Here is a 16,647-nt window from a genome sequence, read left to right as displayed (position 1 = left end):
GCTCCTCCTCTCTCCACTCTTCCTCTGACTCCTCTCTGCTCCTCCTCTCTCCACTCTTCCTCTGACTCCTCTCTGCTCCTGCTCTCTCCACTCTTCCTCTGACTCCTCTCCGCTCCTCCTCTCTCCACTCTTCCTCTGACTCCTCTCCACTCCTCCTCTCTCCACTCTTCCTCTGACTCCTCTCTGCTCCTCCTCTCTCCACTCTTCCTCTGACTCATCTCTGCTCCTCCTCTCTCCACTCTTCCTCTCTGACTCCTCTCCGCTCCTCCTCTCTCCACTCTTCCTCTCTGACTCCTCTCCGCTCCTCCTCTCTCCACTCTTCCTCTGACTCCTCTCCTCCTCTCTCCACTCTTCCTCTGACTCCTCTCCTCCTCTCTCCAGTCTTCCTCTGACTCCTCTCCTCCTCTCTCCACTCTTCCTCTGACTCCTCTCCTCTCTCCACTCTTCCTCTGACTCCTCTCCTCCTCTCTCCAGTCTTCCTCTGACTCCTCTCCTCCTCTCTCCACTCTTCCTCTGACTCCTCTCCTCTCTCCACTCTTCCTCTGACTCCTCTCCTCCTCTCTCCACTCTTCCTCTGACTCCTCTCCTCTTCTCTCCACTCTTCCTCTGACTCTTCTCCTCCTCTCTCCACTCTTCCTCTGACTCTTCTCCTCCTCTCTCCACTCTTCCTCTCCGCTCCTCTTCTCTCCACTCTTCCTCTGACTCCTCTCCTCCTCTCTCCGCTCCTCCTCTCCCTGCCACAACTCTTCCCCCTTTCCACCCATCCTCTCATAGACTTTCACATTCACCCTTTTCCTCTCGTCTCTCTCGCTCTACGTTCCTGCTTCCGGCTGGATCCCAGCCAAAATGGCAGCCAGCCCCTAACCTCCTCCACCATCCCTCTCCATCCATTCACCCTCTGCCAGGCTCCTCCTCCTCTCCCTCCTCCTCCCCCCCGACTACTTCTCCACCCCCCCCCCCCCCCCCCCCCCCGCTGCACAGTGTAAGGAAAAGCATGAGGTCATCATTTTCTTTCCAGATATGCCATAAACCAAAATGAAAAACCTCGACTTCAGCGTGAGTGAAACTATACTGCTGACGTGCCAAGTCCACGCGCACGGGCACTCGCACGCACACGTGCACGCGCACGCGCACGCACACACACACACACACACACACACACACACACACACACACACACACACACACACACACACACTTCCTAGGGGACATCTCTACGAATGTGTGTGTGAGAGACAGAGTAAAATAAATGACAGATTAACAGCTACCCTGGCTGTGTGCTACACAGATGAAGGTCAATAGCCTTAGAGAGTCGTTAGGCCTATTGGCTCCATTTGTCTGCTTAAACACTGTCACTATAACTGTCCACTAAATCACACGCAACCACACACACATACACACAGACACACAGAGACACACACACACATGTACACACAGAGACACACAGAGACAGTATACAAACACGTACACATATCCAATCCCTGTTGGGTGTGAGAGGACATGGGATAATTAAATACGGCGTCAAAACGCCACCCATCACTCCAACATGTCCTTGACGAGTGACTTTGAATTATCCTCTAGATCTGCACAAAGGGTTGGGGGACACTGCAAAGGGAGGCCCTTACCAAAACTGTCTATAACCAGGATGGACAGATTTTAGGATGGACATGGGGAATAGAAGAGACAGAGAGAGACAGGGAGAGAGAGAGACAGACAGAGAGACAGAGAGAGAGAGAGAGACAGAGAGACACAGAGAGAGAGAGAGAGATGTGCTGGCAGCTTCTATTAAATATTCAAGAGGGAAGTCTCATTTAAGCAGAAAGGGGGCGCGAGGATGAGACGGGTACAGGGACAGATAGAGAGAGAGATGGCAGGGGGGACAGAGAAAGACTAATGTGCAGCACGGAGAGCATGTCAGACAGAGAGAGAGATAAGAGAGTCAATGGAGTAAGAGCCAGTGAGACAGACAGAGAGACAGATTGAGAGAGAGAGAGAGAGAGAGAGAGAGAAGGCGCACACTGCAATGCAGACACGTTTTGCCGTCAGCAGAAGTGCCCGGTCTCCAGTCATGCATGTAGCTAGCAGTGTGTCTGTGGGCCTCCATCACTGCAGATGAGCCCCAGCCACACACTTCATAACAAACACAGTCGATTGACTCCAGCGTATATTTAGCTGTGGCACAATCTATACTTCTGATTCTCAGTGAATGCTAACAGCGCTATGTGCTGCTAAGGCATGTTTGCCCGGTGCTGCCTGATGACACAGAGGCTGAACACTGAGTAATGCGTCGTTGCTATAGGAAACCTGTTATTAGGGCTTGTTTTTCTCCCTACAGGACAGATCTTAGAGGACACAGTGGTACACATGCATGTACTCTCTCTCTCTCAGGCACACACACATGCACACACACACACACACACACACACATGCACACACGCGCACACGCACACACACAGACATGCGTGCGCACTGCGCACACACACAGGCGCAGACACACGCAGAAGCACACCACACACAATAGACCATAACTCACCATGTCCCCCAGTCAAAGACATAAAGGAAGGAGAGCGCAAAAGGGCACAATAACACCCGGTGTGATAGTGTAAGCTTAATGTGCTTATGTACGTATATCTAAATATGTATCTGTATTTACACATCAACAGATTGAGATCCAAATCAAGCGGCCACCATGTCACACGTTGAGCAGATCTCCATGGTTACTACATATATGTGTATGTGGACTTTGTGTGTATAATATGTGCAGTGAGAGCAATGGGGGGGGAGAGAAATTGCTTCCAATTGATCAGGTAGGTACAAAACACCAGACAAATGCAAAAGTTTAATATTTTTAAATTGTACAAACTTTCAAGTAACATAATGACAGAATGTATGACTATTTTGGTTATGGGCTTCATACAATTTCTGTAGTAAAACAGCTAAAAGCAAAATATCTCATCAGATGGGGGAACCCTGGGCCAAAATCGTATCAAATGGGGGTCAGTTTAGGGGTCCTTGACGTGAAAAAGTTTGAGAACCACTGCGGCCATATATACTACCTCATACGCTACAAGAACGCACACTCCCAGCATTGCCTCATCACTCACCATGTGTATCGGAGTGTTGGTCAGGTCTCTCTCGGTGACCAGGCGGTCCTGGTCGGTGACATACAGGCCTTTCTGGGCCAGCGCCTGGATGACGGCGTTGTGTCCCAGTAAGGGTTTGACTGCGTCGCTGCGCAGGATGAGGCTGCCCGCCCGGCAGTACAGCTCTGCAGACTGCAGCAGGCACGCCACAGGCGGCTTCAGGTGCTCCTGGTTGTACTGGTCTCTGTAGAAAGGCTCTGCCAGCTCCTCTGGCACCGCATCTGGGGAGGGAGAAACACAGCAGTGGAGACAGGGAGACATGGTTAGATGGTTCATTCATGGTGGTCATTCAAATAGATGCTCTTAAAGTTACGATATGTAACTTTCTGCCTTGAGGGAGTGATGTGTATTGTTAGCCTCGCCCTCCTTCCTCTCAGTTGGTCATGTTCACACCCCAACACTTGTCGTTTATGTGTCTTAACTTCAAATGGACACTGGGGGAACCAGCATCCCTAAACCACCAAGGTGATGAAGAAGCAAATGACAAAGACAGGCAGTCAACAATAAATGGCAATGTTTACCTGTGCTTTTGAATGGGCCTGGTTTAGCTTTACTGTTCTTTCTTTTTTTAGTCTGGCTTTACACAGTGAAACTTTCACGCAACTAGTGTTGGTTGAAACGGTTGAAACTGAGGTGAAACTAAGTTGCAAATGATTTGCATGGTCTATGCTAAAGCCCTCTGCAACTCACTTGAAACTTGTCTGAAACTCAGCTGCAACAGTTGCAAAACTCTCAGCTTTGTGAAACTAGATTCATACAACATTAAAGGTTTTCAGTTGAAGTTATTATGATTGATGTGAAATTAATAGAATTGAACTGAATAGGACTGAATTGAGGTGAACAGAACAGAACAGAACAGAACATTGAGAAAATGGCAATATTTTTCTTCCATTCCATCTGGTTACTTCAGAGTGAACATTACAATGTACAAGTTACCAAGACCAAAATAAAACATAACGAATAAAGTAGGTTCCTGGTGCCACAGGATTTGGCAAAGCAACATGTAAACCACAGGCAGCCATGCTTTATAATAAGAAGTAATGCAACAGGGATTGTATGGGGAGGAATGAGTTAGAGTGGAGATACTGTTTGTTGATACTGGACCATGAGGTCATGTGATTAGTGGTGACTGATGTCTCACACAGCAGCTTCACCATATGATAATAAGCATACCCGTGTCATGTGATGTGTGTTCAATTGCTGGTGTGTGTATCTGCAGTACTGTATGGGACAAGCTGCCATGTTAGCACAAATCCAATGCGTGTGTGTGTGTGTGTGTGTGTGTGTGTGTGTGTGTGTGCGTGCGTGCATGCAATGTGTGCGTTGGCAGAAGTGTGTGTTCTCTGTGGCAGTGGGGTCCTTGAGGGGCTTTCAGGGGGGTCCCCAACAAAAGGGGTAATAATTTATTTTCACTAGAATATACACTTTCTGTAATAAAACACCTAAATGTGACAGCCCTCCCACTCTCCTGGCCCTGTCTTGCAGGCGATTGGTGTTGGGGCCATTATGCTGATTGGGTGCACCTGGGCCTGGTGCACTCATTGGGCTTAAGAAGACCTTCAGACCATTCAGTCTCTCTCCCTCCATACAGTTGCTTTCTTTCTCTCCCTGTATTTAGACACAATATCATGTTCTTGTTAACCACATTTACAAAAAGTATTCGTCACAAATGTGTCATGCGTATGACAACAATGCAATGCCGGTGCGATCAGCACTGCTGCATGCTCTAGTCTGACATATTTTATATGCTTCTACCCCTCATGTATCACATGATGAGTCAGACGGTGCAGTGTTTGCGTGTGTGTGTGTGTGTGTGTGTGTGTGTGTGTGTGTGTGTGTGTGTGTGTGTGTGTGTGTGTGTGTGTGTGTGTGACACACGCATCTGTAAGATTGTGTGTTTCAGTGTGTGTATTCCTGGTGTGTGCGGTCATTTCCTCCCTCTCTGCCTGAATCACAGCGAGGGAACCAGGGATCTTAAAGGTACAGTTTTCTCTTCTTCACTCCTCCAAAATAACAAGACTGCAGCAGCAAAACAGTTCACACAGCAAAACAAATAAACAAACACAATGAAAGTAAAGACACACACAAAAAATACATGAAACTTGTGAGAGGACCCAGGCCGTTTGGCGTGGTGTATGTGGTTTGCATAGCCCCCAGCCCCCAGGAGATGAGACAGATGAAGAGGGATATTACTTGAAGCAGCAGGCAGACATTTAACCACTTCAACAACGACTTAACAACAAGCCCTCTCATCTCCTGCGTCTAGTCGCAACTATTAAAGTTGCTTAACTGTTGTCAAAACATTTGTCAAGTTGATTGGTAGAACGACACAAGCCATAAAGTTACAAGTTTTCTTTCTTGACGCTGAATTAACAAGTATTTACACTTGAAAACTGTGTAGGTGTTTCATCTGATGACCAGGCATTAAGCTTAAAGGTTAATAACAGACTATATATATTATATATTAAAAAAAAATAACAGTGGGCTAGCATACTCTTTACACAGAGGGCAGGCTTTTCTAGAGTTTGTGAAAAAGCTGCCTCGTCAAGGGAAAAAAACCTTTGTGTCGGCCATCAAAGAGGAAAGAGACAGGAAGTAGCTGCCACAGGAAGTTCAGACAGGGAGAAGACCGCGGCGCTACCCTGGAGAGCAGGGAAGAGTCTGCTCAGCAACAGTAACTCTGCTCCACTGCTCTTTGTTAGAAAACCGGGTCAGTCAGTGATCATGTTTGATGTTTGGTCATCATGACTTCTACGGACAGTTCAATTATATTATTATAAATTATATTATTGGTTCAATATAGCATTAGCTCATATGTTTTTAAGTGTTGTATGGTTGATTGGTATACATTTTCCTTTCCCACTTGATATAGATCGTGCTGAAGTTGGAGACTGACTACAGAAACCTGAATCTTTCAGGTTTTAAGAAATACACCCAACTTTGTGACAAATGAGCTGTTTGATCAACTTAACAGTGTGCTACAGGAAGACTGACTCATCTCATTGTGCCCAGTATTTATTTACTTGACCGTGGCACATTAGTGAAATATGTGAAACTCGTCACACTAAGTTGATCAAAGGGCAAAAAAAAAGAGTCCCAAAACCTGAAGACTTTTGGTCCTCCATGACCGGGGTTGCCAGGTCCGTGGTTTTCACACGGAATGGGGCTACTTTTGAAGTGTTGCCGTGGTGGGTTGAATTTTCGGACCGCTGGATGGCCTATTTTGCATGCAACTTTCTTAGGTGAATAATATCTATGAATAAAAATCCATATTTTAAATTAAATAATTAATTCATACCCAAATCCTACCCAACTGACTCCAGATCAGCACGTACTGTACACACCAACACGGCACCCACGTACACACACCCAGTCTATGACATATACACAGCACACTCACATGCTGTAATGCTGTCTGCCGTTAGGGCCCTGAGACTACAAAAAGGTTGAGAACCAGTGGTTCTCAACCAAACGCATATCTTTCACAGAGCTATTTTAGATAGATACTGTATCTAATTACACAAGGCCATTTTAGGACCTACTGTATTAGGTGAATGAACTGTTTAGGGAAAACTGCTTTTAATGCTGGCACACTAAACATTGATGGTGTTACTTTGTAGATAGTACATAACATTTGGCAATGTTAATGCTGTTGGACTTTAAAAGCTGAGTATATTGTATGGTTTGGCAGAGGCATGTGAGTTCTGCTCTGGTTTTCTGGGTTGTTTTATTGGTCATTTGGCTGATTTGGGGCTGGTTTGGCGATTTTGCCACACAGACATTGGCAACCCTGTCCATGACATATGGTTGCCCATCCCTGCTTTCAGTGATGCTGATGAGTTGAAGAAGTATTGCGACTAGTCAGGGCAAGAGCATCTACCACACAAAAGTAGTGGCCAGTGGTGATGTTGGACCTCATTGGTGAGGCCAACTCTCCGGCTAAAGTCGCTGTGGTGACTGGTGAGTGAGGAAGGGGTCAATATCATGAAACTGATACCATAATGTCATTGTCAGATGACAACCACAGAACTCTGTTGGTGAGTTTCATGGTTTAGCTTTATGTGCAGGATTACATGGTTCTCTATGAGTTGAGAAGGTTCTACGACCTTTTAAAGACGAGGTGAAGCGCCGGTCAGAGCAACCGCCAGTTACATTAACGCAAGCCAGAAAAATCAATGCTGCTCTGACTGGCATTGATTCTTAACAATGCTTAATTACATCAGGCTATTAAGATAGCACTAACGAGTTGTTGTTAATGTGAGAGGTGTGTTTTGTTGGTGCTTTGCTCCCTTGGGTTGGACATTTTGACTGACCACACAGACCGTTGATGTAACTGATCTGTCCTCTGAGATCCCATCACGCCAACACGACATGGAGAGACACGCTGGGAGAGGAGTGTGAAGAGAGCCAAGTGTAAAACACTCCTACGCACAAAAACACACTTGCATTAGTGATGCACAGAGATCGGTTCAATATCGGAAATGGACGATGTTTTGCATTGTTGACTACAATCACCTCATTGGCCCGATAAGATTAAATCCACCGATGGCAGTGTCTCAACACATTGTGTCACTAATCTGTTCCAAAGACTTTCAAGTTTGAATGGAAGGACAGCCTATCTGCATGAGGTACAGTAACACATGTGATTTGTTTATTTTGATTTGTAAATGCATTTTTGGTTATGTTAAAGTTGGTACAATAAAAGCTGATTGTTACATTTATATTCATTGCAAAGTATAATGAAGCAATAGAAATTATTTTGGCAGGGCACAAATGGGTCTATACGAAAAAATATATAGGCTACAGTATACAGTATAGGCAGGCTAATTATATCGGGCAATTGTGGTATGGTTTTTTTATCGGCCCAGAATTTTCATATCAGTGTACCCCTACTACTGTAGTAGACACTCTTGTGCACACTCTCCCCCTCCCTTTGGGGATCTGAGCATCACCAGGTTACCATCGCTCATCCATCCAAACTAGGCCAAGCGGGGCTCTGAAGACGGGTTCTGAATTGGGCCACAGTTCTCGGCGGCGCTGGGCGCCGAATCTGTGTCACCAGGAGGGACAGGAAAAAAACATGGCGGTGGTGGTATGCTAATAGCCCCAGGTCTTGTAGAACTGCATGAGGATAGCCTGCTTGGCTAGACTAGCACACACACAACACATGTTGCTGTATCCAACCCTGCACCATGTCATTTCCTCTGAGACAAGAGTGAAAAACAGAGGTTGAAAGAGTATCGCGGTGCAGCTCTATTCGGTGTGCACACTGATGACAGACCCGATCCATAGGTGCGATGGCGTGTCGGTGCGATAAGATTCAGAAGTCCCTCTCTCTTTTGATCTCTCTGTTTGCCAGTCTTTCTGTCTCTCTCCCTGCCGCAGCCACTCAGAGACTCAAAGAACTGTACATGTACATGGAGGGACAGCCGTTAAAAGCATTCATTAGGGAGCAGGAGTAAACCTCTGGGCTCGGAGAAGCCTGGAATTACTCAGTCTTTATGAGGCCAGGCTGCCAAGGCTGCTTCCAGACCACACTCAGGCCAGGAGGCAGGCCCCGAGCTGGGTAGATGTTGTCATGCATACAGTAAAATCACTATGGGGGAGAAAAATCAGTCCAGCTAGTTAGATGGCCTCCATTATCACCACTGTAAGCATTGTCATGATTATCATTAGTCATCATATTATAAAAACACAACAGTAGACAGACTGCATCTTAGTTAGGCTTTGGTTAGGTATGGCAATGAGTTAAGACCTCAACTCATAAAGTCAGACATACATTTAGACTACATTCTTCTTTACTATGGGTTTGTTATACAGTATAATAGACTTGGCTTGGCTGTCTATAATGAGACCGTATGTCTGGAAAAACCAATAAGCAGGCAAGGCAACAAGTTGAAGCAATAACTTTGTGACAGCTGCAGCTGCAGTGATGTAGCCTACTGTAGGCTACAGTAGCAGGTCAAGTGTGACCTCCAGGTAGAAGGGCAGAAGGCAAACAACCACCAATGTAAACAAAACAAAAAAATTGTCACAAAAGCATTAATTTATCCTCACACACACTTTACATCAGTTTGATAGGCTATTACATGTGTCAGCATTAAAAGGTGGGTAGATTGTATTGTGTAAATACAATTGACTTATTATAGGTCGGTTTATCCTCCCTGGACAAGAGGGAAAATATGATTATAGCTTAAAGTTTAGGCTATAACGGTGTGGCTGATCACTGGATGTTGTTTACAAAATAGCGGTACTCCCATTTGTAGGCCGCCAATCCAACCCTATATTAGGCTACATTATTACAGATGTTAGAGGATGTTATCTGACCATATCTTTATATTAGGCTACATTATTACAGATGTTAGAGGATGTTATCTGACCATATTTTTATATTAGGCTACATTATTACAGATGTTAGAGGATGTTATCTGACCATATTTTTATATTAGGCTACATTATTACAGATGTTAGAGGATGTTATCTGACCATATCTTTCCACTCATCATCCAGAAATGAAAACAAGAGGCGCCACCTACCCGAGCCGAAAGCTTTGGCCACCAGCCACGTCAGGCTGCATGAGATTTTAGCCCTGGTAAAGTCATAGTGATCGAAGGCTTTGATCGTGGGGACGATGAAGGTGCGTCTCATCACCCTCTCATCTGCCGCATCACCCATCTTCACCCCGGGCCGGTGTTCCGGGAGCCGGGAGGGAACTGTCTTGTCTGTCGGGACTGTCCGTCTGTCGGGATCCCGTTACACCGCAACTGGAATATCTGTCAGCCCGAGGAGTGCCTCCTAACGGCGGATGACATCCCGTCCAGAGGAATTCAATGCAGCAAATTTTCCCTTCTCCTAAAAAAAAACTTTGAATGTTGGCCTGATATTGAGGAGGACGCCGAGTTGTAGACACCCAACCGCTCCGCTACATGTGCACCATCCTCAGCGTTGTGTCCTTCTGTCCCGATAATAGAGCAGTTTGGCGTTTGTGGCAGGATTTCTGAAGATTTCCCCCATTCCCTGACGTTATCCTCAGGTTGTCCAGCATAGCGGGATATGATGCACCGCTCCCTGTCTGTAGCGGGGGGAAGCTAACACGCCACACAGCGGGACGGGGTCACATATAACCCCTCAATACCGTTTCTGTCCATGTTTTTCTTGTTTTACAACTGTTTTCCTCTCTCCCTCAATCTCGGCGGCGTCTCCTCTGCGCTTTTCCTGCCGCACTGGTCGGAGGAGAGAGCGAGGTGCGCATGCGCGATCCACCCACCCAGTCTATCCAGTGGCCATATGCCTCTCCTTATGGGAGTCATTACACCACAGTACTACAGACCTAGGTGGTGGTGGAGTTGGCGGTAGGCTACGAGTTCGACTGAATCCCAGTTTTCGTTTCCACTGGAGAAATATCGAGGTCAGATTTTGAAGTACTACTACATTGCCAAACCCGAGAGACACCAGGATCCTCCTGGTGACACTAACAGGCAGTGGCCAAGCTACTGACTAGTCAGTCAGTGGCAGCTAGTGGCTAGTAGGTGGCAAGTGACTAGTCAGTGTGGCTGCTGTGGCATCTAGTGGCTAGTCAGCAGCAGCTAGAGTGGCAGCTAGTGGCTAGGCAATGGCAGCTAGTGACTAGTCAGTGGCAGCTAGTGGCTAGTCAGCAGCAGCTAGTGATTAGTCAGTGACAGCTACTGGCTAGGCAGTGGCAGCTAGTGACTAGTCAGTGGCAGCTAGTGGCTAGTCAGTGGCAGCTCCTGGCTAGGCAGTGCTGGTGACTAGTCAGTGGAAGCTCCTGGCTAGTCAGCAGCAGCTAGTGACTAGTCAGTGGCAGCTACTGGCTAGTCAGCAGCAGCTAGTGACTAGTCAGTGGCAGCTACTGGCTAGACAGTGGCAGCTAGTGACTAGTCAGCAGCAGCTAGTGACTACTAGTCAGTGGCAGGTAGTGAAGCCTAATCAGTGGCAGCTAGTGACTAGTCAGTGGCAGCTAGTGGCTAGTCAGCAGCAGCTAGTGACTAGTCAGTGGCAGGTAGTGAAGCCTAGTCAGTGGCAGTTAGTGACTAGTCAGTGACAGCTATTGGCTAGGCAGTGGCAGCTACTGACTAGTCACTGGCAGCTACTGGTTAGGCATTGGCACCTAATGACTAGTCAGTGGCAGCTAGTGGCTAGTCAGCAGCAGCTAGTGACTAGTCAGTGGCAGCTCCTGGCTAGGCAGTGCTGGTGACTAGTCAGTGGCAGCTAGTGACTAGTCAGTGGCAGCTAGTGGCTAGTCAGCAGCAGCTAGTGACTAGTCAGTGGCAGCTACTGGCTAGACAGTGGCAGCTAGTGACTCGTCAGTGGCAGCTAGTGACTAGTCAGCAGCAGCTAGTGACTACTAGTCAGTGGCAGGTAGTGAAGCCTAATCAGTGGCAGCTAGTGGCTAGTCAGCAGCAGCTAGTGACTAGTCAGTGGCAGGTAGTGAAGCCTAATCAGTGGCAGCTAGTGGCTAGTCAGCAGCAGCTAGTGACTAGTCAGTGGCAGGTAGTGAAGCCTAATCAGTGGCAGCTAGTGCCTAATCAGTGGCAGCTAGTGCCTAGTCAGTGGCAGCTAGTGCCTAGTCAGTGGCAGCCAGCTGTGGAAGACCATAGACAACAACAAAAAACGACAATAAGGCCACTATAAACTCAATATCGAGGGCCGCTATACCTTCATAAAGTGATTATAGGAATGTTGTAAAAATTTTCATTCACGTAAAATGTGTTTGGTGGATTATCAGACTTTTTTTATTTGTCATTTCAGTGTTAATGTGTATCATGTTGGATTGGCAGTGGGCGCCCACATGAATTGCAGGCCAGTGGAGCTGGAGCGGTGATGAGGTAGCAGGTAAGAAAGAGCCAAGCAGGATTAAGTGACAGCATTGGCAGTTAGTCAATTAACTCCACGCCTTCACATCTGTACAGGAAATCTACTATACATATTTGTAAATTCCATTAAGGATTAGCGGCAATATTAATGCAAAATGCTATCTTCCTCGGATTATTAAGCAAATCTACTTGCATGTGACTGGATTGGCCTGAATAAAAGTCAGATGAATCATTCAAAAGTTTGCAGCATGGCTGGTAGTCTCCTATTGTAAAAGCTGAATTTCTGATATCAGAAATCTGCGTAAACCAACAATGATAAAGTGGCAAGATGATCAGTGTCTCATTATCTCTCACACCCCAAGAACAAAGTAAAGTGATAAGTGATCGCTGTAATGTCTTCTCTCACTATTGTAAATTCAGTCACATTCTGGAGATGATCATCCAGATGCATGTCTTTGACCTTCGGGGAGATTTAGAGTGTGGTCACACACAAGCAAAAGATTTATTTTTGTTTTTATGAAGTAATTTGCAGTAGTGAAGGTCTTTGTCAGTGGCCTGATGAGCCTTCAGGAAGTGTCATTATAGCACACAAATAGACATAAGCAAGGAAAAGATAAAACAGCAGCTCCACTTTGGGAAGTATGTGCAAAAATTAACAACCTTATGTGAAACATTACACATTTTATTTAACATCATAATCCTCAAATAGTGGAAACCTGGTGGTCTAGGTGTGCTTCCCAGTGCCAGTCAGGACCTAACCTGTATTATGTTTTGCTAGCTGCCACTGTGATTGGTCAATTCAGACATTACATTACATTTGCATTACGTCATTTGGCAGACGCTTTTATCCAAAGCGACTTACAATAACACATTTTTGTCAGCAATAGAGCAATCAACTATGCAACACAGTCTATGACAACTACAACATCTGAAGGAATAGTGGTAAAGTTAAGTTAGTATTTTTTTTTTTTTAAGAGACCCCGTTAGTATTTTTTTTTTTTTTAAGAGAGACCCCAGTTGAAGCTGCTGAAACCAGGTAGCAGTTTGGTAGACCTGAATGGTGGCCTCTAGAAAACATGTAAGACTGGATTTGACTGAATTTAGTACAAACACAGTATTTGTCTCTACTCTTAACAGTTTTCCACCTTAGGGGCTCTCTTGAGGGCTGAGATGCTTTGTGAATAGCTTTTATCTTTACTAGGAGGATCTAGGAATGTTTTAGAAAACATCATCACTCTCATTGTTTTTCACCACTAGGACAATCTCTTAGTAGGCTACTACTGTAGGAAGTTTTGTGGATACGGCCCCAGAACAGTAGCACTGCTGAGGGAACTTGACTAGGTGAGGACGATGTATCAGCATTGTGTGTTAGCATTGCACCCTAGTGTCCATAGTGGGTTCTTACAGCCTCATACATCACCTTATTGGTCAGTAGATGGCAGTCCTCAGCTAAATATTCACCTACTATGTGCAGCAGCAGTGCTGTATAAGTGGGGCAGCTTAGCTAAAAGTTCCATAACAATTGTGCATTTTGCGATAAAAGCATATAATTTGGTACACTTATAGCCAAAGGGATTCCAAAAAGAATTTGATATGGGGGCATCATAAATTTAGAAAGAAAAAATTGCAGTTCTTTTTAGGCCACAGACTGGTAGCCTATGGAAAGTGTAACTACAATAAAGTTGTGTACACTAGTCTGATATAGTCTGATATGGATGATCTTGTGTCAAATCATACATTTCTTATGACGAGGAATTCAAATTTGGAACTTTAGAATTTGTCAGAAGCTTCCTTCTATCTCCTTATTACAACTTTATTGCGGTTACACTTTCCATAGGCTGCCAGTCTGTGGCCACAAAAAATGGGCAATGTATTTTTTCTATGTCCCCATACCATTTCTTTAAATGCCTTTGGCTAAGTGAAGTGTACCAAATTATATGCTTTTATCACAAAATGTACAATTGCTATGCTTAACAGTCCCATTGTCTCTGACAAATAGACCCACTAGCTTCTCAAATCAATGTTTTCCTACTTGATTACTCTTTTTACAACATATTTATTGGAAATTTCTTGCACCAAGGAATGCATATGTGATGACTTTAAAATAATTTGCAGTGAATATCCAAGAGCAGTTAGCTATGACATTGTAATGTTAGGAAAACACTATAATTTCTCTCCACATTTTGTAGACATAAATTGAAGCTCAAACAAGTCATACTGTATGAAATAAAAGTACAATTGTATTATTTATCCTGGCTGTAAACAAAAGTGTCATTGTCAGCTCCGCCCAAGTCCACAGTCATCTGAGAGTCATTACCAATCATGATGTACTGAGCATTTTCAATATGGATGCTTGGTTGTGATGGAAACCAAACCCTTCCATCATCACCACCTTGGTGTGGTGACATATGAAGTTTTTCTTCCATTGAACGTCTCAGTCTCTCCTGCTCTAGCAAATCTGCTTTCCTCTGCTCACGGTTGAACTGCTCCTGATGCTTGTTCATAAGTTTTAGTCTTTGCTGTCTCCTTACCTGCTCTTTCACTCTCTGCTGCTCAGCCCACACTTTCCTCTGACGGTCGATGTTACGTGAAGTTAAGACCTTTTTAATGTTTCTGGCAAAGTTCTTGTTCTCCTGCAGTGGACTTAGTGTCTGCAGGACTATGGGCATTTTATCTTTGGGCAGGGGGTTCTTCTGTGGCAGCAGTGGGATGACAGTGTAGCGCTTGAGTGGGTTATTTATGGAGTTGATGAGGGCAGAGTCTGTCTCCACCTCCAGCAGGTGAGTGTTCAAGAAGTTGCCGGTGAGCAGCAGGATGATATAGGCCGAGTTGTTGATAGCATCCTCCACACACTGTAGAGTGCTCCTGCCAGGGATGGCAAGGTCCCCAGAGAAAGTGGCCCCTTCACCTACAACATTAGACTCCAGTTTTTCCTTCATGCTCTCTGCCATATCTTCGTCCTCTGGTGCATGCAGGATAACAAATGAGTAGAATGTCTCCTCTTCCTCCGCTTCTGCTGCACCTTTCCCTTCAAGCATCTCTGCTGGAACATTTGTCTGAGGTGGAAAAATGCTTGCTTCAGTAGGTGCTGCCGCTTTTGGTTCAGTGGTTGGTACTGTGCTTTGGGTCGGAGGCCGATTCGGTGCGATATGACCATCTGATGATGTTGCAACGCCATGAGTGTCTGTCTTTGATGTCTTTGATTCTCTCTCTGCATTGGATTCCCGTGGAACCTCCTCAGATGAATTAGATGGTGCAGCAGCATTTTTCACTTCATATCCAACAGGGGGCAGGGCACTGGCATGGCACGGAAGGGGGCGATCTGATGTTTCTGGAGTAATTTTGTCCCCGTCAAATGTGTCTGTTGGAGGACTACTTATTTCTAGGTGGCTGGGATATGAGGCTATGGAGGAGCTAACATGTAATGAGCTAGGTGGACTGTAGGTGCTCTCCGATCGATTGTGAGATGGTTTTAAAGCTGTGTTCCCCGTGTCCGGGCCACAGTGAGGCTCACGATAAGCCCCCGATCGAAGTTCCTTGGAGGAGCAGATCCACTCTGCAAATTTTGGCCCACACACGACTTTAGCCTCTTCTCTCAGCTGATCTATACATGTGTATTCTAGAGGCTTACGATCCCCTGTTTTTTGGTTGTCACTGGATAAGGCTCTCTGATATGCCAAATCTCTCAGAGGTGGATCACACAGCCTCTGCTCGGACAGTACTTTGAAAATTCTGGCCAATTCTACCAGTGTTTCTTCTGTAAGCTCTTGCACATGACCACACTTAACTCTAAAGTCCTCCAACTTGCCCCCACTTATGTGCCATTTCTCAGCCAGATGGTTAGCAAGGTAGTTGTCCTTCAGCGCCTGGAGTTTGTCCCGGGCCTCTGGCCCTCTCCTAAGAAAGATGAGACACAAGGCGTGTACGATATCCTCGGCAGGGGTCCCGCCCAGCTGGAATGGCAGGCTTAGCAGTCGCTCCTGTGGTAAATTAGCTAGAATCCTAAAGACATCTCTCAATCCAGTCCCCTGGCTTTCAGGCTCCGTTTCAGCCATTTTCAATTTGACTTGAAACTACTCCAGTCCTATGTGGTCACATCTGATTTTCCAACATCGTCTCATTGTGGTGCATAACTTCAAGGAGCTTGTGTTTCTTCATCTGGTACACCAAAGAGATAAAAACAGCTAAGTCAGAACTTAACTTATACTGTGAACAGGTTTGGTTCATAAAAACAACAAAGTCAGAACTTATACTGTGAACAGGTTTGGTTCATAATATAACTTGTATTTTTTGTACACTGCTTAAACGGTGATCATAGACAACTTAGAGCTTGAGTAAACAAACTTCTGTTGTAATGGCAGCAGTAAACTAAATAAGACCTGTACATATTTATGAATCAACTTTACTATGATTTCCTGATACTAAAACAAAACTGGGTGAGAAATAGCCTACTCACCGGCATGGAGCCATGAAAGTAAATCTTATCTGTTTCCAGCTCAAATAAGGAAGTTGACCGTGGCTGTCTTCCAGTTCAGCACAACCGGAGAATCCTGTGCGCAGGAAACTCTTGCTACAAAGTTTGACTCTACCAGCCAGAAAGGCCATTGGGTGCGGTAAGTCTTGTCATACATTTGGAATCAAGCAGGTTAATAACCATGTGCATGGCGGTT

At 45.5% G+C, this 16,647-nt stretch overlaps 2 protein-coding genes across 2 annotated transcripts in view; both read right to left on the bottom strand.

Annotated features, from left to right (window-relative positions):
• The window catches only part of camsap2b (calmodulin regulated spectrin-associated protein family, member 2b), a gene marked incomplete at its 5' end in the record, with an annotated part of 53,439 nt that extends 43,621 nt beyond the window's left edge, over positions 1 to 9,818 (bottom strand). The window contains 2 exons of the mRNA XM_083658778.1: positions 3,105 to 3,364; positions 9,680 to 9,818. Coding sequence (XP_083514904.1) covers positions 3,105 to 3,364; positions 9,680 to 9,818 — 399 coding nt within the window. The remainder of the gene's footprint in view (positions 1 to 3,104; positions 3,365 to 9,679) is intronic.
• A 4,402-nt stretch (positions 9,819 to 14,220) lies between these two features.
• ticam1 (TIR domain containing adaptor molecule 1) lies at positions 14,221 to 16,068 on the bottom strand (the record flags this gene model as incomplete). The annotated part of the gene is made up of 1 exon (XM_083659068.1): positions 14,221 to 16,068. Exon 1 carries the CDS (start codon positions 16,030 to 16,032, stop codon positions 14,221 to 14,223), a length of 1,812 nt encoding a protein of 603 aa, XP_083515194.1. The 5' UTR covers positions 16,033 to 16,068.
• Positions 16,069 to 16,647: the final 579 nt, after the last annotated feature.

Source organism: Poromitra crassiceps (genome assembly GCF_964638095.1).
Source record: "Poromitra crassiceps genome assembly, chromosome: 23".
In the NCBI taxonomy this organism is placed as follows: Eukaryota; Metazoa; Chordata; class Actinopteri; order Beryciformes; family Melamphaidae; genus Poromitra; species Poromitra crassiceps.
The sequence above is the reverse complement of the archived record's forward strand: the minus strand, read 5'-3'. Positions and strand labels throughout refer to the sequence as shown.